Genomic DNA, 23,615 nt, shown 5'->3' with positions numbered 1-23,615 from the left:
ATGGTTGAGGACCCAGTGAGATAATACTTGCAAAGCCTTTTGTGGGCCATGAGGTTGGGTCAATTTTGATGAGGGCTTTGCCCAGGTAAGCCTTCAGAAGGAAGTTAATTGCAGAAACTATGATGACTGGGTCCAACTCACTGAGAGATAGTGGTGGCCATCTGTAACTCAGCAACACAAAACAATTTATTCTTGCAGTTCTTCTCATAGGGCAGCTGTAACCAAGCAGAGAGAAACAGGGGTCAGTCCAGGAACACCGCCATGTAGCTTTGCTTCATGATCTTCTCCTTAAGACATACTTATCCTTCCTTGGACTCTGAGAAGTACAGGTACAAGGGAGTGAAGGCTGATAGACCGGGGGGGGGGGGGTGCCCATAGGGCCAAGAGAGCTGTGACTTACATTCCTTGACCTGTCAGGGGTAGGGAGTGTGCTTCGTCTTACAACATAGGTACACCATGACTCGGGCCTCTGGTCAAGGTAAAAAATGTGGTGACCTTCATGGAAAGGTGGGGGTGTCTGTCACATTTATATCATGTGAATTAAGCAGCAGTGTTCACAACTCACTAATTTGAACACTTGGGGGAGAAAACCTAAGTGAAAAGAAGCTTCCTTAGTCCCTTTACAAGTAAAGACAGGAACAGCAGGGGCAGGAATAGGATATACCTAATCACATATTATCAGGTCTAGTCCTGTGAGGTTCTTGTCCCCCATGGCCAGTCTTCCCCTTATAATCTTGCTTCCACTAAAACAAACTAATATGGAAGTTTACATAGGCTCCAAAAGGCCCAGTCAAGGTTGAACAGCCCTAGTTAAGTTGAAAGATCCTTTTTCTTTCAACTTAACTAGTTGAAATGTTCCTTTTTAAAATTGTTATGTTCAATTAGCCAACATATAGCACATCATTAGTTTCTGATGTAGTGTTCAACGATTCATTAGTTGCATACGACACCCAGTGCTCATCACCACGTGCCCTCCTTAATAGCCATCACCTGGTTACCCCGTACACCCATCCCCCTCCTTTCTGTAACCCTCAGTTTGTTTCCCGGAGTCCAGAGTCTCTCGGTGGTTTGTCTGCCTCTCTGATTTCTTCCTATTCAGAGTTCCCTCCCTTCTTCTATGGTCCCCCTGCACTATTTCTTATATTCCACATATGAGTGAAACTATATAATTGTCTTTCTCTGCTTGACTTATTTCAGAAAGATCAAATTTTCTAAAGGAGCTGCATCTACTTTTTTTATTATGCAGGAAACATAGGCAGATCCTTAATAGGAGAATCTCTATAAGAGATTCTCTGTAAGAGAGCAGTATTTATGTCCTCAGCAGGCAGTGACCACCTCAGCAGCTTTCTGCAAAGACTGTTACCATGGCCTGGAGCTGGAATGGGAACTCAGAGCTAGAAAGGAAGCCTACTTCGTGGAGAAGGGAGATACAGTTTGCAGAAGTCAGATCCTGGAGCTCTATCTGGCTAGGTCAACAGTTTGAGGCAAATTTTTTAGTTTTGCTTTTAATACAGTGAAGTAGCTTGTTTTTCACTCAATCGTAGTGGAAGAGAGCAGGATTAAACCAAGCTCCCAGCTAGAACTCATTCTTTGGAAACATCTATGTGCCTAACCCAACACCAAATAATTTCTCCACACCCATTTTATTGATGGAATAAATTTTTTTAAAAATCTCTTTGCTGGACATCAAAGTAATAATTTATTTAGGTAAGAATTGTGAATGGATGTTACATAAGATATAAATACACTCAAAGCATTTCAAAGCATCTCCCTATAACATATTTATTAATTATATGATATGCCTCCTGATGCATAGGCACTTGGAAGGACACAACTTCACTTCTGTGCTATTCCTGCCAAAAATGCATAACCTGAATCTAATCATGAGGAAACATATTCCATAAAAGAAGTGGCCTATTTGATCCTTCAAAAATAGTAAGGTCATAAAAAACAAAGACAGACTGAGATATCATTGCAGATTAAAGGAGTCTAAAAATAAGTCCTGAAAAAAATGTAATGAATGATCCTGGGCCAAAAAAAAGAAATTGTTCTCTTTTGCTATACAGGACATTAATAGGACAACTGGTGACATCTGAGTAAAGTTTGTACATTAGATAACATAGCATTTTGTCACCGTTAATTTCCTGATTTTGATCCTTGTACTGTGGTTTTATAAGAGAATGTTCTTGTTTTTTAGGAAATATATACTGAAGTATTGGGAGTAAAGGGGTATCATATTTGTGATTTAGTATCAAATGGCTGCAAAATATAAATGTGTGATATTCATATATACACACACATATGGGTGTGTATATGTATAAGTTGGAGGGAAAGAATGATAAAGCAAATATGTTAAAATGTCAAAATGGTAACTTTCAGGGAATCTGAATAAAAGATACATGGGAATTCTTTGGAATATTCTTTAATTTTTTTAGTGAGCCAAATATTTCAAAATAAAAAGGTTCTAAAATACCAAAATATATATAAGTAGTAATCATCTACTTACTGATAAAATTTTGTCACATTAGTTCTCTTAATCTTTTCTGATCATCTAACTTGCCGTCAAATTTTTAAAAACTCTTTACAAAATAAGTAGACTATTATAAATTTAAAATAACAGAGTCGCCTGGGTGGCTCAGTGGGTTAAGCCTCTGCCTTCAGCTCAGGTCATGATCTCAGGGTCCTGAGATCAAGTCCCGCATTGGGCTCTCTGCTCAGCGGGGAGTCTGCTTCCCCCTCTCTCTCTGCCTGCCTCTCTGCCTACTTGTGATCTCATGCGCTCTCTCTCTGTCAAATAAATAAAATTTTTTTAAATAAATAAATAAATGCATTTAAAATAACATTTCTTGCCTAAAATAATCAAGCTGACAATCTTCACTCATAGGGAATCTGATTCTCTCTCTTCCTGGGCAAATGGGCAATAAAAAACAGTTACCCTGATTATGCTACTCTCTTATTTCTTTACTATTTGTGACTGATTCATTGGATATTGGCCAAAATCTGAGCCAAAGAATTATATGATTTAATTTATGTAGAACACTGTTGTAAAACTACTAGTCATGAGTGTCCTATGATTACCTGGAAATAAACTTATACTACCTGAAGCTTTTCTGTGCCAGTATGAGCTGCTTTTGACTTCTCTTCCTTTTTGGAAATGCAACTAATTCCAGCTGACTGTAATTATTACTTAAATGGTCACATTGTCACTTTGATCTTGCTGAGTTTTCTATATGCCATAAGATTCTCTAAATGAAGACTGACAGAATACCATGGGGGCCAGGGCCTAGGTGGGAACCAAATCACCTTAGATAGCAAGGAATTGGGAAATCTGACTGTTTATTTTGCCCTCAGAATTCCCTTAGTATGAGAGAAGTTTCTTGTGAAATTACCTGCCTGTTAGGGTATAGGTGTGGTAGGCCAGACACTCAGCTGAAGGCCATGGTCAGGACCTGGGTCAGCAGGTGCACTAAAGGGCATCCTGTCTACAGCACAGAGGAGGTTAACTCTAGTTCAGGCCCCATGCAGAACCCCCATCACACCAGGAACTCCACCACACCTCATCAGAGACCTTTGCCAAGCTGGACGACATATTTCTATGCATCATTAAAAATGGAGCAAGCACGTTTTCTGTGAACATGAAGGAACTAACCTTGCATGTGGTTTGGAGACTTTGTGTTACCCACCAGTAAGGCCCTAGGCAATTTAACACCATCTTAGGAACTCCATTTCCCCCATTTAAACGGCAAGGGGCCCAAATACTATCTGAGAGCCCTCCTAATTTTAACAGTCTTTGAAGTTAGAGAAACAGGTGCTTGTTGTGTGTGGTTCCCAGGAGAGTCTCACATAGCTGAGTCACCTGGAAGATGGTGAAGGGTTTAGTGTAGAAGTCCAAAACGGGTTGGGGATGGTCCCTCTGGCCTTCTGAGGTCTGGAGTTGGTAGCTGATGCTGACACTGATGTTGGAGAAGCAGTCCTCCTCACAGAGCTACAGAGTCACCAAGTAATGCAGGGTCAAAGTGGCATGTGGGGGACAAGAGAACAAGGAGAATACTTATAATTTTAATGTGTCATAATGAGAAATAAACAATGCAAGTGGTGAGTCAGAAGTTGTAAGCCTCTTCCAAATAAGCCAAGCTGAAGGGAAACTTCTTTCAACCAAGCTGCCTAGAGCTGTGGGGAAAAAAAAAATCTCACTTGATCTGCTCTGCCCTCAGGCCTAATAACTCCTGTTGGTTCCCATCCCAAACACAAAGGGATTCTGCCCAACAGGAGTTAAAAAACCAATTCGATTTTTTTTTTTTTTTTTTTTTTTGGAGGGCAAATGGAAGGGAAGAAGGGAAGAATCATGGCCACATCTGTGTTAATAAAGATCTTTCTCAAAGCAACCTGGAGGAACATATTAGAAAGGTAAAAGCTGAAGATAAAGGAGATTCCGTAGGGTGCCATTGGCTATTCTCCTTAAGTGAGCCTTTCAGCCATGGTGGGAGCTTTGAACACCCCAGAGGAGGTGAGCATGATTCCTGCATGGGAAATGTAGCTTTTATTTAAGGAAGGCATAGACTTGCTAGAAACTCTTTCCTAATCCAATTAACACTCTGAACAGACATAGGAACACATGTGTAGGCAGAAGCATCATCACGAGTTTACCGGAATAAATGATCCTTAGAGGTCCTTCTAGGTCCCGTCAGGCTCTGAAAGCCGACAAATACATTTCTTTTATGTCTCTAGCACCTTTATAAATGACTTTGTCTTGATTTCTACTTTCTCATTCAATTTTGCTGATGTTCATTCATATAAAAGCACTCAGCTCCAATGCTACTACCAGGTGAGGTGAGAAGACATGAGGTGGGAAGAACCCCTATTATTCCTAATTTGTTACCAAGAAAAATGTCAGCCATTAGAGCATTTCCCTTTGTGCTGAGGTTCTAGGAAGCTCAGAGGTATAATTAATGTTCCATTTCAGCAGAGTTCTTTACTCTGGAGTTCCAGTACAATTAACTCCATCTCTCATGCCATTATGTGGTTCTTAATCTATTAGGATTATTTTAATTGCCTAGTTTGTTTTGGGTATATATCTTTCATTGCATGCACCTCAAATCTTTTCTCAACAACATACACTCCTCTGGACTTTCTTCTAAACCCCACTTACCTCTCCCTCTGTGGGAATAAGCAGGAGGGACTCACAAAGCTGGGACATACTGGTGTCCCACTCCCGATGGTGGCTCTGACAATTACTCTTGTCTGAACACTGCAGCCTTTTCCTCTGCTTCACCACATCCACATCCACTGTGAAGTTCAGAAATGTCTCTCTGAAGCCTGGGAATGAAGACCAGACCTTCATAATGAGGCTGGAGTGGATAAGCCTGAGAAAAAGCACCCCTCGCCTGCCTGCCTTATGAGCCCCTCCTGAGTGGTATCCCCACCCAGTCCCTTGTGATGGATTCCTTAGTTTCTTCACTTCAAAAGTACTTTCATCATGGTCTTCTGGCACCTGGATAGCGTCCCTCAGTGCCCCAGCCCCAAACCCATTCTCAGGACTGAATCAGTCTTCCCTTAGGGGAAGGAGGGCTCAGAGAAGAGGCTATGATTGAAGGAGAAAATGAGGAGGAAGAATAATTCAGAAAATGGAGAGAGAAACCCTAGAGTAAAAACAAGGATGGCAGAGCTGGAAGCACCTTACAGATTACCTGGGCTAATTCCCTTACTGTACAGAATAGGCGAGATGGGAGATGGAGACTTGGCTACGTTTTTCTGAGTGTTCTTTCAGGAATTCAATCCTTAATCCTTGAGGAAGGGATACAGAGCCCCTCTTCCCAGCAGGGGTCAGATAAAGCCCTTCATAGTATGGATTTAATAGGAGACCATCCTTTTCTGTGGCACTTCCCATTAAATAGAACCTAATGTCAAAGGAACTAAGCTCTAATAGAGGGATTTCAAGCGCCAGGACTTCATAACACTCCTCGTACCCCTCCCTGGCAGGCCTCTTTTCCTGTCCCCTACTGAAGCCAACAAGGAATGACCACACTTGGCATGCGGCGGGGGGTAGGAGTGGGGGGGCGGTCAGCAAGGCTGTCTGTTACCTGAGTTAGCAACTGTGGTCATAGGGCTGGTTTCAAAACACAAATGAGCATTCACACTGCTGTTGAAGCCAATGGGCAGTGCCATAGGGGTGAAGGTCATGGACACCTTCAGGTAAACCACAGGTCTTGAGCTAAATGAGACAGCAAAGAGAACTATGAGAAGTGACCGTAAGACTTCAGCACTTGGCTCATTCATTCATTCAATGAATATTGAACATCTCGAGTATACCAAGCACTATTCTGCATCTTCAGGATACAGTAGGGAAAGAGACAAGTCTTGGCAAAACAGACAATAAACAAGTAAGAAGAAACTATGTACAGGTAATGCTATGATAATAAAATAGAATCGGGTAACAGAGATTGGGGGCTAGTTAGCCTGGGTGATCAGGGAGGGCTTCACTGATGAGACATTTGAAATCTGTTAACAAGAGCTGGAGATAAAGAGAACCTCACTCCAAGCAGAAAGTACAGCTAGTGCAAAGGGTGTGGGGCAGCAATGAGCTTGATTCGTTTGAGGAACACGAAGGTTGGCAGGACTTGAGCACAATTAGTGAGATAGAGGTTAGTAAGAGGAGATGGGGATGGAGTGATGGGCAGGGCCAGGCCATGGAGAGGATGGGCCACAGGAAGGAATTTGGATTTTTACTCTCTAAGTGGGAGCTGCTGAGGAGTTTTAAGCAGCTGAATAAAGGGATCACTCTGGCCGCTGTGTGGAGAATGGAGCACCAAGAGAGGGGCCAGGGAAGAATGCCATGGCAATGGTGCAAGTGAGAGATGACAGCATCTTGTATGGGGAGGTTTTTGGAGGCAGAGCCAACAAAATCTTGTCAATGGAGTGGCAGAAGAAGGAAAGAAGAACCAAGGATGACTCCTGGGTTTTTGTCCTGAATAAATGGCGCCCTTTACTGAGCTGGGAAGCATGGGAAAATGCAGGTTGGGAGAATGAGGATCGAGTGAGAATATGAGGCCCATGTTTAGACTTTGAGATGCCGGACAGTAACAGCCAAGAGGGGTGTTGAATAGACAGCCAAGTCTGGAGCTCAGTGGAGGGCACAGGGCAGATAGGTGCTTTGCCAGAGTATTTACAGCCATGTGATTTGATAATTCACTTAGAGATGGAGCACAGCAGCTCTGAAATTCTTATCATCAAAATAACAGCCTTCACTGAGCACAGTGCCAAACACCTTGCAAAGATTCTCTTAATCTATATAACTCTGTGAGGTAGAGGCTAGTGTTATTCGCATTTACAGAGGAGAAAATTTGGACTCAAATACAATAACCTGCCCAAGGGCACATGGTTAATTGAGAACTGAAGTTCAAAGCCAAATGAGCAGATTCCAGAGCTGATGCCCTTAAAAGACACATTTATTCCCACGCCCCATGTCTTCATGGGGTCAATGAAGGCAGGCTAACTAGGTTGAGGCTGGGACTTGGGACCACAGAAGGCAGGGTAAACCCCTACCGGAGCACAGCTGCCCGGCCCAGGGTGCCCACGGTGATGTCAGGAAGGCGGTCACCAGTCAAATCTAAGCCACCAGCCACTGACATGCCGAAGTAGTGGAGTCCTGAGGCCACCGCTGAGGCTTTGATCCGCTGTGGAGGGAGAAACACAAGGCATGGAGGAGAAGGGGAGTCCTTTTGGGTTTTATTCAAATCAGCATGATCAGCTTTCCTCCCCAACCCAGGAAGCCCTCAGTTGAGGAACTGAAAAAAGAAGGCTTTCCAGGGGAAGTGGTATTCCAATGGAGCCCTGAAGGGCAGGTGGGACTTGACATGGGAAGAGTGAGGGAAGCAGGGTATGGGGCAGAGCAGGGCCATCTGAGGACCTAGCTAGGGGCCACTACAGTGGGAACACAAGGAGATTTGGGTACAAGGAGGCTTGATGAAGGGCTGGGCAGTGAGGTGGTCCTGTCTAATCAGACGCAGAGTAGAAGACGGGGATCAGGAGGAGCCAGGCCAGGGGTGGGAACAAAGAGAGACAGGAGCCAGGCCAGGGGCTGGATATGGGAGGCAGAATCATTAGGACATGTGTGGAGGATGAGTGGAAGGTGTCCAGAGGAGCAGCAGGTCTGGGGGAAGAGGATGCTTTGGGTTAGACAGCATGAGATTGAGATGCCTGGGGGGCCATCCAGTGAGGTGCTCAGGAGACATCTAGACATACAGGACTAGAGTTAGGAGAGAAACTACGATCTGGGGTGGGTAAAAGTGCTCACAAGATATGTAACAGGAGAGGCTGGCAAGGAGTCATGAGAGATGAGAGTTTAGGCAGGGAGGAGTTGGGGAGGGGCGTGGACAGGAGCCACAGAGGGAACAGAAAGAGAGGGAAATGAATCTGAGGTAGTTCCATGGTCAGGAATGCCAAAAAAAAGGGAGATACAGGTCAGGAAATAGACAAATGTTGCCACCACCTCTTACCCCACTGGAAGTGTCTGGGGTAAAGCCCTGGTCTGGAACCTCCATGCAACTTTGGGGCTTCACTGGGCACTCCTGACCCCTTGGGACCCACCTGACAGTTAGAACTGGAGCTGGATTGGGGTTCAGGCCATCACCTCAAGGGGAGGTTAGAATCCCAGAGCAGAGGCTGAAGAGAGCCCTGCAGGTTACCTGAGAGGGGCTGGTAGAAAGACCATCCTGGCGTCCATTGTAGATGTACACGCTGCCGAAGCTGTTGCCATCAGTTGCCTCAAAACCCTCCAGGGGGGCCCCAATGGCCACATCTGTGAGGTTATCCTGACTGATATCCCCTATTGTTGCCATGGCAAAGCCAAACCGGACATTAGTGAATCCAGGGTGCCCACTCAGAGTGTATGCCAAGGAGAAGGAACCATTCTGTAAAGCAAAGCGGCGCCTCAGCCCTCAAGGGAGGGATGTGGGGTACACACCCATGCCACCCCAGAAGGCATGCTCACTGGACTTGTTTCTGATTCTCTAGCAGGGAAGCTGAGGCTCAGAAAAGGCAACAGACCCCCCATGGTTACATGGGGAGTGAGTGGTAATGCTGGAATCCTCCTGCCTTGCAGTTCAGAACCCACAGCCTGCCCCCTCTGTTCCCACAGTTACAGGTACTGGACTGGCAATTACTAGACTGGGTTCTAGTCTTGGCTCTACCACACACTTGCCATGTAAACTTGAGCAAGTCTCAGTATCATTGAGCCTCAGCTTCCTCATCTGTAGAATGGGAGTGACACAGTTACTGTGAGAAACCAGTGAGATCATAGAACATGCTTTGTCAACTATGCAGTTACGTGGGATATTATCATCATCAACACGAGATGATGGGGTGGGGAAAGTGAGAAAGAGTACGGGAGGAAAGGTGATGGTGCTCTGCTTGGCCATCATCCACCCTGAGCACTTCCCCATCACTGTCCTGACAGAAGAGGCAGGCCCAGGGTGCTCCCAGCCTCCATCAGATTTGCACCAGGCTGAGCAGCCACAACTTCGGCAAGTTTGCAAAGATGAGACTCCTACCTGCTCATTCAGACAGTACACATACACTCTGCCTTCCTCTCCGTGAATGTGGTAAAATGGAGCAGCCACCAGCAAGAAGTCCGTGGTCCCATCCATGTCAATGTCCACAGGGCACAGCTCAGAGCCAAAATAGGATCCCATCTATAGCCCAGAAGGAACTCAACTCACAAGGGTGCTGGGGAGGCCTCCTCTGATACCCCTCAGCAAGGCTAGATACCTGCTCCTGCTCTTCCTGGACTACCAGTTTGGGTTATTCCAGATCAATTTGTTCACCAGAGTAACAAAGAAGCCCGGGTGAGCAGCTATATCCCCAACAACGGGGGAACCCAGTCGCCAAACAGACATGCAGAGCTGGGCCAATGGCACTGCATTCTGTCTGAGTTCAGTCCAGACTGAGTCTATAATCCACTGCATGCCTTGCAGCCTATCCCATTCCCTCCAGGGCCTCCAGATCCTCCATCTACAATAACGGGGGGAGGGGGGGGCATCCTTCTCCAGCAGGTACCTGCTCTCCCTCCAGTACTGGCACGAAGTTGGTCTCTCTGCCCTCCTTCCGGAGCTCAAACACGGCTCCCCGCTGCTTGTACCGTGGAGCCCCCGCCACGTAGGAGAGGCCACAGGCCTTGTGCAGTAGGGCCACTGCATAACCTGAGAGAAGGAGTGGTGGTGGTTGTGGTTGGGAGCGCCCATTGGGCCACTCCTTTGACCCCCCCACCATTTTCCCAACCAGTCCTTCAAAGTAGCCTGGGCAGGGGGGCAGATCTTTCTCATCCTTTTAAAAACGAGCATCAGGGAGTGCTCCCAATTACCACTGGGCCTTCTCACACACATGTGCCCCACCACACAGGAGTGATATGCACCCAATGTATATACAGCTTCATTCAAAACACACTCCATACACATTCACCACACACGTTCATCTCACACACACGGTATATGAGGACCAAGGACGGGAGGTGAAGGGTCACTCACCACTACTGTTAATGGTGAGGCCCCGCCTCCTCAGGTAGCTGTGAGCTTCCATCCAAAGGAGGCCTGCTCCTCATCCAGAAGGCCCTAATTCTCAGCCTCGGGGTCCCCAACCAAGGCCTATCGCTTAGTCCCTGTGACTGCCCTAACTGACCAGAGCCTGCCCTAACTGGGAAGCCTAATTCAGCCCAATGCCCAGCCTCCGGGTTGCTCTTTAGGCCCCTGCCCCCGCCCAGGAAGCCTCCAGGCCCCGCCTCACCTAGATAGCTGTACTGCGCATTCTCGGTATCCGCCTCAGTGTGGTTCAGGAAGCGACCCCGGCGGCTGTGCATGTCGTAGAGTAGCGCACCCCCCGACCAGTTGAAGGCCCCCACGGCACCGAGCAGTACCTGCCCCTACAGGGGATGAGGGTTGGAGGCCATCCGAGAGGGAGGGACCCGGGCCAGCCACAGCGGGGATAGGGGGGATGATGGGTGAGGCGCGCAGAGTTGTGGGTGGAGGGCATGTTCACTTTCAGGGATCACTGACCACCTGGCTAGAAATGCAGGAGGAAGGCAAGATAGCAAGTACTTGGTTCCTGCCTTGTACCCATGACCCTGTCAGGACAACCATCCTTCCAGTGCCCATCACCCCCAGGACAGAAATCTGACCCAGGCCCCAGATGTTGAGCATGAAAACAAAGTATGATTGAACAATACACAGTTCATCTCCTGTGCACGTTGCCTGGCACATAAGGTCTACCTGTGTCAAGCAATTTGCTGACCATAATTCCACGTCCATGCAAGGCTGGTGTCCTCATCACGCCTGCATTTTTCCCGTGGTAAGGAACAGTGCCTCTGGTGAGGACACGTATGGAACTTGGTAGGCAAGTGATCTAAGCCAAAGCCTGTGTTAGTAGTGCATAATCATGAGTACACAGAACAAAACGACCACCTGTAATGAATATGACCATTCTTTCATCTACCTCAAAGGTCCAGATTAGAGCAAGCAAGTACAAATGGTTTTCCTTTATCCTAAAAGGGCTTTTTCAGACGGCAGAGCTCTACACTGTGATCCAGGGATCCCTGAGTCCCTGGGGGTCATTGGGGCCCCTCCTCTGTGGTCAGCCTGCTTCGTACTGAGTTGGCCACATACCTTATCAAGGATCTGGGCACTGAACCCGATCTGTGCCAGCTGGTAGTGGAGGGCCTCTCCAACCGTGCCTAGAAGCCAAGAAGCCCAGTGAGACACTGCTGTGGGATGAGGTGAAGGGAGAGACTAAGTCAGATAAGGGCCCAGTTTGACCTCATACCCAGAGGGAACCATGTTCAGAATAATGGGACATACACCAGGCTGAGCGTGGAAACCTGGTCCTGCTTTAGTAGCCACTGGCAGAGTAAGCTTGGGCAGCTCACTCCCTCTTTCTGAGCTTCAGTTTCCTCATCTGTGAGCTCCTGAGGATGGGATCCAAACCCAGTCATCCTTCTTTCTCCAGCATCAGAAGGAGCTTCTCATCAGAGCTTCAGGGAATTCCAGGGCTGGGGATATTGTTGCCTTTTCAGAGATGGAACAGCTGAGGCTCAGAGAAGTGATGGGATGCCCAGAGAGCCAGATGGAGGGAGGACAGGAGTGGGGCTGGAGCACAGGGATTGGCCTCCTGCCAAATCCTAAGGGGACTGCTCAGCAGAGCTCTCACCTTCCATCTGAATGATATTCTCCTGCAATTTACTCAGCAGTCCATCCAGTGCTGTGTAGTTGGTCACCTTGAAGGCGTATCTGTCATCAGGGTCTGAGGCGATCAGCTTCAGTTCACTGTAGGTCCTATTCTTCTCAAATGCCTCTCCCACCTGCACAGGGGCCATGGGTCGGTGGATCAGGATCATAAGAGTAGGCTGGTTCCCAAGCCCCAGGAGCTCTCCAGGCCCAGGGAGAGGGCTGAGTCCCTCTGCTGGCTGCATCCACTCCCTGATCCCTGTTCTCCTGCACACACACCTTCCTTCACACACCAGGCTCATTCTCACATGCTGTGCCCCTTGCCTGCGGAGCCCTTCCCGCTTCCCCCACAGCCTAGGCCAGCTACTCCTATTTGTCCTCCAAGACTTGGCTCAGCACCATCTCCTCCAGGGACCTTCCCTGATGTCCTTCCTTTGGGGTACCTCAGTGTTCACTGCTCTCCCCATCACTGCTGGGCAAGTGAGCTGTGCCTACCACTGGGAAATAGGCCCTCTGTGGGAAGACCCAGTATGGAGTGGGGAAATTTCAGGACATAGGGACTGATAGCAGTTGCTAAGTGTCTGTGAATAGAGCAAGGCTTGAGTAAGCAGTTTACAGAAGCCCCTATCGGGAACCCTGGCTCCTCCCCACCCCAGGCCGCACAGGGTCAGGAGGGCCTCCCCCCAGCTCTTGGCTCTTACCCCAATGGCAAAGCGCTCAACACCTTGCATCTTTGGGGAATTGATGACAGTAGTAAGGTTGAGTGGGTCCTCAAATATGTCCCCATCAGTGAGTACCACCATGACCTTGGATGCCTTTTTTCTGGAGCCGTGGCTTGGCGTGAAGATGTTGTCTCTAAGTAGGGGACAATAAATGAAGAGGAGAACTTTGCCAGAGGGATGCTGAGCTCTGGGGAAATTTTATTCACTGGCCTGTTTTAGAATTGGATAGGATTAAGGATCCCTTCAAAATGGCAACAAAAACCCAAAAAGCCCCCCTCTGGCATACAGCAGGGCCAGGTGGAGGGGAGGCTATGACAGACCTTGCCCCTCACCTCCTCCCACAGAAAGGTTTTGGACCACACTTCAATCTACTCTTGTGAATAATAATGATATTAATAATAGTGGCTAATATTTACATAGTACTTATGTGTCAGGCACTGTTGTAAGTACCATACATATTTTAACTCATTTAATCCTCACAAAATCCTGTAAGACAAGTACAATTATTATTCTCATTTTATTTATTTATTATTTATGTTGAGAGTGAGAGAGAAAGATAGAGTGTGTGCTCAGGGGTAGGGGCAGAGAAAAAGAGAGAATCTGAAGCCGACGCCATGCTGAGCACAGAGCCTGACACAGGGCTTGATCTCACGACCATGATTTGGTCGCTCAATCAACTGAGCCACCCAGGTGTCCCTACTTATTCTCATCCTAAAAGTGAAGCATCTGTGGCACCTGGGTGGTTCAGTCTGTTAAGCATTTTGGCTCAGGTCATGATCTCAGGGTCATGAGATCAAGCTCCACATCATGTTCCACACAGGGCATGGAGCCTTCTTAAGATTCTATTTCTTCCTCTACCTCTGCCCCTTCTCCACCCTCCCACCCCTGTTCGCCCATGTGAGCTCATTCTTTCTCTCTCAAAAAAGAGAGAAAGCGAAGCAACTGAAGCACAGACAGGATAGGCAACTCACCCAAGGTCTCCGAAGTACAAACTGGAGCTGAGATTGAACCCAGGCAGCCAAGAAGCCCATACGATAAGCACCGTGCTCTACTGCTGCTCACAAAAGGAGCTTTTGAAAGAATTTTTGGAGAATGTCTTGGGATGTCATCCGTCAGCCAGGGCTGATGACATTTTCCTCAGCCAAGGAAGAGCTGGAACCTGATCCTTTCTCTTCCCAGCTCTTTCCAGCCACCTCTCCAGGCATGACGCCTCGGAGCCTCTGGGCAGGGCTGTGAGCCGGCATGCAGTAGGTGCTCAGGGAATTCCCACTGCCCTCATACTTACAGGACATGCTGCATGGCAGAAGCAGTCTTGGTGACACTCCCCACTTGAGTGATGTTCTGGACTCTGGCGAGGGAGGCGCTCACATCCTGGCTATCCCGAAGATCAAACTCAGTCTGGATCACTGCCCCGTATTGCACCAGGGCAAAGCTGCACTAGAGAGGAGGAACCAAGGTGGGGAGGAGGTTGGCTGAGTCCCCATGCCCAAAGCACCCCCTGCCCTTTAGGTGGCTCCCCCTGGAAGTAGTAAAAGAATCCATTCATTTCTCCTTGCCTCCAGGCAGGAGGAGATGCTAAAGTAGAGGGAAGTCTCTAAGAAAATAGAGAAGAAAGAAGCTATGATAATAATGGCTCTCAATGAGTCATAGACTTGTCCCTGAAACCATGTCTGTGTATAGTCCCTCTCCCACATATTGACTATGGGATAGGTCAAGTGACTGGCTTTGGCCAATGGGACATTGGCAAATGTGATAGTCAGAATCTTGAAAAGTGCACGCATACATTGGAACACTGTAGCCATGGAAAAGTTGGACTGGCCTGCGGGAGGCACATGGTTCAGACAAGGAAGGCCATCCAGTCAAGCAACAGGATGTCTGCAGCTGCAGGACCAACTCCAGGCAAGGCCAGCAGAAGAACCACCCAGCTGACCCAGCCCACATAACTGACCCTGAACTGTGAGCAAATAAGGGGTTGTTGTTTTGAGGAGATCTGTTCACAGCAACAGAGAACTGAAAGACCACATGAGCCTACCTCTTAGGGAAGCCTACCTGAAAGCACTTCTTATAGAAGTTCTTCATCATGTTGGAGATGAAGTCTTTGGCTCTCTGGAAGTCTGGGGGGTCAATGCTTCCTGAGCCATCCAGGATGATGGCAATCTCAGTGCCTGGTCAGGAGTGAGTGTGGAATTTGAGGCAACAGTGAGGACAGCGTGTACTGCCCTCAGGGTACCCACCATATTCAGGCTCTGGGGGCTCAGTTCAGGGAGGAAGTTGGTAAAGTTCCCAAGATTGAAGATTTTGTCTCTGAGGCAGAGGCAGCCAGAGCCTGTTCACTCTGACTTGTTGAGTGAGTCACTCCCATTGCTCCTGCTCTTTAGGCCTGTTTCCCCATCTTTCATATGGTTGTGGGGGTGGCACAGAGCTGGGACTGGCCAGGTCTATGGAATCTAGCCACTGCTCCCCATCTTCCAGACCTGGGCACACCTCACTCCTGGAGGTCACCAGCCTAGAGATCTGCCCTTCCTCACCAGCTTCCTCCTCCTCCTCCTCCTCCTCCTGTATCTTCAGAGCCCGGCGCCACCTGGCTGGCTTCTCTGTGTTGCCTTTCTTGTTCCTGTAGCACTCTCTGTCATCCACGTGTGCACTGGGATCCAGATTTTCTTTAAAAAACACACATGGAAGAACTCAGAGTCAGACAGCCTCCTTGTTCACCTCCAGGCAGGCCCACATTTAGTTCTGCCCTGATTCCCTTCACAGGGGCCTAGGCTTGCCTTCCCCTCTCTGGGCCTCTGTGGCCCTGCTGTGCCTCTTTGTAGAGACCCAAGGAGACCTCTTCAGGGATGTCCAAGGTCAGTGAGTGTCCAAACCTTACCAAGGTTGGAGAAGTGGACTTGGGTGTGGTTTTGGAAGTTGTTGGATAGTAGGCTGCAGGTCCCTGTGAGTTCTGAGCTGAGACTGTGGGGCTGCGGGGTCCGCACTTGAATGCAGATCTAGGGGAGAGGGGGAGAAAGGGAGGAGAAAGCCTAAGTCACCTTCAGCACAGTCACCCTAATCACAGCTACACCATCAATCCCATGCCAGAATCAAGTTCATCAACGAGGCAGAGGATGTAGGAAGAGCTTGTTTATGCCTCAGCAGGGGTGGGAGCATGATGGGGTCAAAGCTGAGGTTAAGCACTTGGGTCAGTGTGCTGCATCACATGATATACCCAGGTTAGAGCCTTGGTCAGCCCTGTGGTTGGTACCAAGGAGATAGCTGGGCTCAGCCCTGAGAATATACCAGTCAGACTGGTATTAACACTGGTCAACCACAGGGTTAGTGCCCCCCTCCCTTAAGTCCTCTACCGTCCCATCTCACGCACACTTACCAAAACACTGTGGTGGTTCCGAACAACTGTCACTCCCCGGTACCTCCCCTTTGGGATGGGGACAGTCTCTGAAACAGTTAAGGCCAGGTAAGGAGGGAGGGATGCTGGGAGGCAACACTTCAGCCAAGGTCAGATGTCACAGGGCCCCATAAAGAACTGTTGGTCACTCAGCGCAGCCTCTAGAAGCTGGCTGAGGGGCCTTCAAGCACAGGCTTAGACATGCTCAGAGCAACGTGCCTATTCGTCAGACTTATTCACTGACTCATTCAACAGATGCCCTGTGATGTCTGCTCTGTCTGGCCTCATGCTGGATGGTGTTAGGGATCTAGAAATAACTGAGAGCTGGTGATTTTCTTACAGGGGCTCATGGTCTGCAGGGGCAGGAGGGTAGAGAAGCACTAGCTGGTGGGTGTGTGCAGCACCAGGGAGGTGTACAAGATGTTAAAGGCCTGGCTATATGGATCGATGAACTCCCCACTCTCAAAGTTCTGTCCCTGGGGAATCCCCAAGAAAATGTACCTCACTCCTTTCCCTCTACCCTGTGGGCCTCAGGAGACGCCATTTTGAGCCATAGGATCACCCAGTTGCCCTGCCAGCTTGCATCTCCTCTAAAGCAGAGTGAGGTTGTTCAACATCGTATGTCTCACAGAGACAAGGACTCTACCACACACAGTCGAAGGGTCATCAGCAAATGTAGGACTTAAGTGAGACTCCGTGGGATGCGTAGAGTTGGTTAATGATTAATTAGTTCCATTCATTGTTCATAGCATTTATTGAGTGCCTAATATATGCCAGTCCCCATGCTAGATGTTAGGATGGCCACAGGTTGGGAGGGGTAAGACTGGATTCCATTGAGGTGTGATGAGTTGGGACAGGTTGGGTTTTGGAATCAGACAGAGTTGGGTTTGCCAGCTGTTTCTGCCAATGCCAGATGCACGACCTTAGTCATACTGGCAATCAAAGGACTTCTTGAACGATAGCTTCCTCTTATATAAAATGGTGTGATTCTGTGATTTTGAGGATTTAAAGTGAACACTTAGCAGAGTGCCAGCCGCATGGTGAGCACTCAATACATTTTAAGTATCATTTTTGTTAGGACTGGGTCTGGAAAGATGGGCTGGGGATTAGGATTGGGTTGGGATAGGATTGGGCATTGGGGTAGAAGACCTACTGGGGGTGGTGGTAGAATCTAGGGTGGAGGGACTGGACTAGGTTCAAATGATTTGGCCCAGAAAAATGGAATTCCTTGGAAGGAGGTCTAGGGGCATTGCCCAAAACTGAGGCAGACTTACCTACTCTTTTGCAAGAGATCTTATCTTGGATGAGGGAACAACAATGCAGGAGGCCTCCTTCCTCCTTGGTTTGAGGGCCGGTGACCAGGAGCCTGAGTTGGAAAGGTAGACAGCAAAGTTGAGCTGGCCAATGATTCCCTTCTCTTTTCTGCCTGCCCAGGCATAGTCTTCCCACTCCAGGTCCACAGGCTCGCAGGCTCCCTATCTGGAAAACTAATGGAGGAGGTCCAGATATGGGGCAGGCAGACAGACTTCCAGCCCAGAATGGCGGATTCTGCATTATGTGGAAAGCTTTTGCTCAGTATTTACCTTTATATAGCTCCAGGCAGGAAATGGTTAAATGTATCTGCTCTCTGCCTGCTGACTCCCCCTGACAGAGATGGGGGTGATATACTCTTTGGGGCAAGGGTGGGTAGGTACCAGGAAGCCATCAGCAAGACAGTTGGTTCTGTTGGGGTGCTGGCTTTCTGGTGGCTGCCAGGGAAACCACCCCACCTGGCCTCAGTAATAGTATTTCCTGAGAAGAGTGTGTTGGTGTTCCTACCCTCTGGGTCAGTCAGAAATGGAGGTTTGAGGGGGGAGCACTTTAGCCACATTAAGGCAGCCTCCAGAGATATGATTCCCAATGGCAAACTTCGCCCCTCATCCCAAGCCCAGGGAGACAGCAGAGTCCAGTGTCAGCCTAAGCATTCTCATTATCCGCACTGCCCAGGGAGAACTGGTCTGTCTCAAGACAGGGAGTGAGTTCCCCATCTTAGGGGTTGGGTTGAGTAGGGAGCATTGAGGAAGGGGGCCCAAAGCTGGGCTTTGGTAATAGGCTTTGGTAACCAGTTCCAAGATCTTTGTGCTGCGGGCAGTAGGAAGTCATGGAGGACTTTATAATGGGGAATATTACTCTGTACTTTCTAAAGATCACGATGCAGCTATGGTGGGTTGGGTGGCAAGAATGAGGTACCATCTCCACTTCCTCACTTCCTGTCACTCTATTATAATTATGAAATAGATCATTTACTTATCTCCATGGATTAAGAAGAATAATATTAAGTCTACACCTGTGTACATGCTCCCACCCCCAGCTTAACCACCCCAGGTTGATTCCACCGTCTGATACAGCTATTGTCAAAGGTCAACAGTGGTCCCCACACTGCCAAATCTAATGGACACCTCTCGGTCCTCACCTTTAACCTCTCAGCATGCCTGGACATGTGACCACCCCCTCCTTGAAATACTTTCCTTTCCTTTCCCCCTTCCTGTCTCAATACTCCTTCTCAGACTCCTTTGTTGGCTTCTTCGCCGTCTAATTTCTTTCTTTCTTTCTTTTTTTAAACATTTTTATTTATTTATTTGACAGACAGAGATCACAAGCAGGCAGAGAGGCAGGCAGAGAGAGAGGAGGAAGCAGGCTCCCTGCGGAGCAGAGAGCCCAATGTGGGGCTCGATCCCAGGACCCTGGAATCATGACCTGAGCTGAAGGCAGAGGCTTTAACCCACTGAGCTGCCCAGGCACCCCCACCGTCTAATTTCTAAATGTTGTTTGAGCCTTGGGGCTTGGTCCCTGTTTTCCTTGCTAGCACATTCTCCCTAGTAATCCCCTCCAATCCCATGGTTTCAATACACCTGCAAATGCTGAAGTTCTGTGGCCCTAGGGTCCCTCCACCAGAAGTCAGACCAGCATAACCTGTCTGATATAGGATCTAGGAAATAGCTGTAGGAAACACACCCCCACCCCAACAGATGTCCAGGTCCTGATTCCCAGAACCTGTGAATATGCTCCTTTCGTGGCTAAATGGATTTTGTAGACTTGATTAAGTTATGGATCTTGAAATAAGGGAAATTATTCTGGATTATCTAGGTGGACCCAATGTAATCACAAGGGTCCTTATAAGAGGAAGACAAGAGGATGAGTGAGAGAAAGATTTGAAGATGCTACACAGCTGATTTTAAAGGTGGAAGAAAAGGCCCCAAACCAAGGAATGTGGCTAGCTTCTGGAAACTGAAAAAGGTGAAGAAACAGATTCTCCCCTTGAGCCACCAGAAGGAACACAGCCCTGCTAACACACCTTGAGTTTAGCCTATTAAGACCTATTTTGGATTTCTGACTTCCAGATCTGTGAGATAATAAATTTGTGTTGTTTTAAGCCACTAATTTCGTGGGTGTTACCACAGCCATAGGAAACAAATACAATGGCTAACTGGCCCCTAACTGGCCTCTTAAACTTTAGATTGTCTAAACAGAACTTGGGAGTCTTGTCCTCCCATGCCTGTGCTTTTTGTTCTTTTTCTTTTTCTTTTTTTTAAATTTTATTTATTTATTTGACAGAGAGAGGGGGAACACAACAAGGGGTATAGGAGAGGGAGAAGCAGGCTTCATGTGGAGCAGGGAGCCTGATGCGGGGCTGGATCCCAGAACCCTGGGATCAAGACCTGAGCCCAAGGCAGACACTTAACGATTGAGCTACCCAGGTGTCTCAAGCCTGTGTTTTTCCATTTTCCCCAAGGCAATAGATGGTAGCACCAACCACTACCTTATAAAGCCTGAAGCCTGGGTACATCTTTGCCTCATCTTTTCACTCATCCCTGCATCAAGTCCATCAGTAAACCCTATGGATTATTCATCCAAATTATATCTACAGAGCACCTCTTCTCTCCATTTCCCCATCACCATCCTGGCCATCAGCACCTTGTCTGGTCTATGATATTCGTCTCCTAACTGGTAGTGTTTGTTTTTGAAATTTACCCTTACAGTTTATACCGTGTTACTCCCCTGCTTCAGTAGCCTCCCGTGCACTTGGAAAAAGAGTCCGGGGGTGCCTGGGTGGCTCAGTGGGTTAAAGCCTCTGCCTTTGGCTCAGGTCATGATCCCAGAGTCCTGGGATCGAGCCCCGCAGCGGGCTCTCTGCTTGGTGCAGAGCCTGCTTCTCTCTCTCTCTCTCTCTGCCTGCCTCTCTGCCTACTTGTGTTCTCTGTCTGTCAAATAAATAAATAAAATCTTTAAAAAAAAAAAAAAAAAGAAAGAAAGAAAGAAAAGAAAAAGAGTCCGTACTCCCTGATGCACCCTACAGGGCCTTGCTGGTCTAGCCCTTCCTGCCTCTGAGACCTCCTCTCACCATTTCTTTTTCTTTTTTAAGATTTTTATCTATTTATTTAAGAGAGAGGGTGTGAATGAGAGAGCATGAGTGGGGAGAGGGTCCAAGAAAGCAGACTCCCTGCTGAGTAGGGAGCCTGATCTGGGATTCAATACTAGGACCCTGGGATCATGACCTGAGCTGAAGGCAGAGGCTTTAACCCACTGAGCCACCCAGGTGCCCTTCTCTTCCCATTTCTTTGTTCTCTAAGCTCCAGCTCCACACTGGCTGGCTTCTGTTCTAGCCCCTTCTTTGGACAGCCCGAGTTCTTGCCTGCTCAAGCCTTCTGCCTTGCTGTGCCCTGTGCCTGGAAGCCCTGCTTTTCACTCCCCAAGTCTGACTCATTTTCATCTCCTAGCCTTGCTTAACGGTCACCTCCTCATAAATGCTTTCTCTAACCAGCCCCACCTCACAACACACCTGCTCAGCTTCATGTCACCTTGTTTTATTTCCTTTACAGAACTTGTTACGTTCTATAGTATCCTGTTTACTTGCTTATGTGCTTAAAATCTCTCCCCCCACACTAGACCGTAAGTTCCTCAAGGATCACATCTAATCTTGTTTACCATGTTATTTCCAGAGTATGGAAGAACGACTGGCACAGAACTGGGGATCAGTAAATATGGCTAAATACTGACTGAATGACCGCTCAGGCGGTGGGTAAGGGGTCTAATGTGGGGCAGGGCTGATGAGCAGAGGGGCAGCTCTGTGGGTTCTGCAGCTGAGCTCCCAAAATAGGTCGCCTGCTCAGCAACCCTGCCTCAGCTCCAGACTCCACCCCAGCCTGAACCTCAGCCCTCCGTCTAGCACCTCATTCCCTCCCCCCCATAGAGGTGGGGGCAAAACTAGCCTCCATTCTAGATCATGGTTTGGTGGTGGAGGCCCAGGCCTGGAATAGCCTCGGCTCTCCTTCCTCCTTCAGGCCATTGCCCAAACTACTTCCTTCCCACCTCCTTCTCCTGCCAACAGTCATCCTAAACCCCAGCTCCTCAGAAAGTCTTCCCAAAAGGAGCAACTTGACCCCCTCCAAGGCCTCCCTGACTACTGGAACCCACCCCCATATTCGCCTAGACTATGAGTTCTCAAGAGACTACCATGTACAGCTGTCCAGGCTGTGAACTGTGGAAACTAAGGTTGCCATTCATATCGTCATGCAGTGCTGTGGCCTGGGGCCCAGTCTGAGCTGCCTCTGTTGCCTACCCATTCGTCCCGCATGATGGGTAGTCTCTTGACCTCCAGGTTTGTTGACTGAATGACTAACAATAACCAAACCCACCATCAGCTGACAGCTCTGGGGACCCTATTGTACCGTGGGCTAGAAGCGTCCATCTCCTGCCTTCACCCACCTCTAACCTAGGTAGGTCCATTCTGAGTCTAATCCCATACCTCCCAGGAGAAGGCCTTCTTTTTTCCCTAAGTTTTTTTTTTTTTAATTTTTAAAGATTTTTATTTATTTTTTTTGACACACAGAGAGAGAACACAGGCAAGGGGGAGTGGCAGGCAGAGGGAGAGGAAGAAGCAGGCTCCCCACAGAGCAGAGAGCCCAACATGGGGCTCCATCCCAGGACCCCGGGATCATGACCTGAGCAGAAGGCAGACACCTAAACGACTGAGCCACCTGGGTGCCCATCCCCCAAGTTTTATCACAGTTTTATTTTTTAATGGGTTCATTTGCATTTTTATTGAAGTCTAATTAACATACAATGTTACATTAGTTTCAGATGTGGAAGGCCTTCTTTATGTTCCACTCACTTCACCCTGCAGCAACCACACCCATGCTGCTGCCAGTCCTGAGTGTTCTATTTTAGGGAGAAACAGCACAAGGGAGTGAGAGAGACACATTACACATTCACAGGGAGGCCAGCCTCCTCTGTTCTCTGTGGCCCTGGGGCAGCCGACAGTGCATTTCCTGTTCAGCAAGGCAGGTCCGTGGTCTTGGGCTTCACCATTTGTGGCAGGAACCCAGAAGTTCCTCCCACCACATCCTCCCATGAACCCCCTCTGCTTCATCAGGTGTTCAAGGAGGTTTTCCTGAGCCCAGCGAGGCTCTTCTCCCACCTTGTAGTGGACTCAGAGCCTTCCGCTCCAGGGGCTTCAAACTCCTCTCATCCACCATGTCCTTTCACCTTGGTTTCTGAAGCAGGGGGCCTGGAGTTGGAGAGGGCCCTGCTGCGGTACTGGTCGGAGGGGACTGGGCAAGATAAGGTCACAGATAACTGGGACTGATGCTGGGAGAAACCAGAACACTCATGCACTGCAAGTTTGGGAAACGACATGTTGGCTCTACGCACAAGTCATGATTCAGCAATTCCACTCCTGGGCACAGGCCTGATAAAAGGAAGTGTACCTGTCCACAGAAAGCAGTATAATTTGTCCAAGGAAACTGTCCAAATGCCCATCGTCAGCACTGTTCACACAATGGAAGACCGAGAGCAATAAGAATAAGTATCATTGTCTCAGGCAATACCACTTTCAAAATTCAGACTATACTGAGGGAGAGAAGCCTGACAACAAACCACATAACAGCATGTGTCATTTATAAGTTCAAGAACAGGCAGAACTAATCCAGGGAGATGGAAGGCGGTCAGAGCATTAACTCTCAGCAAGGGATGTGCCTAAAAGGGAGCACCAGGCTAGAGGGGGCTTAGGTGAGACTGGCAATGTATTTTTTTTTTTAAGATTTTATTTATTTATTTGTCAGAGAGAGAGCGAAAGAGCACAAGCAGGAGGAGCAATAGGCAGAGGGAGAAGCAGGCTTCCCACTGAAAAGGAGCCCGATGCAGGACTTGATCCCAGGACCCTGAGATCATGACCTGAGCCAAAGGCAGACGCTTAACCAGCTGAGCCACCCAGGCATCCTGAGGCTGGTAATGTTTTGTTCCTTTGTTTGGATGCTGCTT

The 23,615-nt window shown here is 48.3% G+C and overlaps 1 protein-coding gene across 2 annotated transcripts in view; it reads right to left on the bottom strand.

The window, feature by feature from the left end:
- ITGAE (integrin subunit alpha E) overlaps window positions 1–23,615 on the bottom strand; it is a 64,844-nt gene that overhangs the window by 18,588 nt on the left and 22,641 nt on the right. For both annotated transcript variants that reach the window (XR_006608246.1, XM_004781946.3), the window contains exons 3-20: window positions 17,591–17,682; window positions 16,299–16,366; window positions 15,804–15,921; window positions 15,460–15,591; window positions 14,981–15,096; window positions 14,217–14,368; window positions 12,911–13,064; window positions 12,193–12,343; window positions 11,652–11,719; window positions 10,777–10,912; window positions 10,054–10,196; window positions 9,549–9,689; window positions 8,685–8,909; window positions 7,543–7,673; window positions 6,081–6,211; window positions 5,150–5,316; window positions 3,857–3,985; window positions 142–215 (exon numbers count right to left, since the gene is read on the bottom strand). Coding sequence is in view for 1 of the 2 variants with exons in the window: in XM_004781946.3 (XP_004782003.1) it covers window positions 142–215; window positions 3,857–3,985; window positions 5,150–5,316; window positions 6,081–6,211; window positions 7,543–7,673; window positions 8,685–8,909; window positions 9,549–9,689; window positions 10,054–10,196; window positions 10,777–10,912; window positions 11,652–11,719; window positions 12,193–12,343; window positions 12,911–13,064; window positions 14,217–14,368; window positions 14,981–15,096; window positions 15,460–15,591; window positions 15,804–15,921; window positions 16,299–16,366; window positions 17,591–17,682 (2,328 nt within the window). In the remaining variant the exon portion in view is untranslated. The remainder of the gene's footprint in view (window positions 1–141; window positions 216–3,856; window positions 3,986–5,149; window positions 5,317–6,080; window positions 6,212–7,542; window positions 7,674–8,684; window positions 8,910–9,548; window positions 9,690–10,053; window positions 10,197–10,776; window positions 10,913–11,651; window positions 11,720–12,192; window positions 12,344–12,910; window positions 13,065–14,216; window positions 14,369–14,980; window positions 15,097–15,459; window positions 15,592–15,803; window positions 15,922–16,298; window positions 16,367–17,590; window positions 17,683–23,615) is intronic.

This window comes from Mustela putorius, unplaced genomic scaffold (assembly GCF_011764305.1).
Source record: "Mustela putorius furo isolate JIRA1106 unplaced genomic scaffold, ASM1176430v1.1 tig00000867_pilon_pilon_pilon, whole genome shotgun sequence".
In the NCBI taxonomy this organism is placed as follows: domain Eukaryota; kingdom Metazoa; phylum Chordata; class Mammalia; order Carnivora; family Mustelidae; genus Mustela; species Mustela putorius.
Note: the sequence above shows the minus strand (reverse complement) of the source record. Positions and strands in the feature narration are given on the sequence as shown.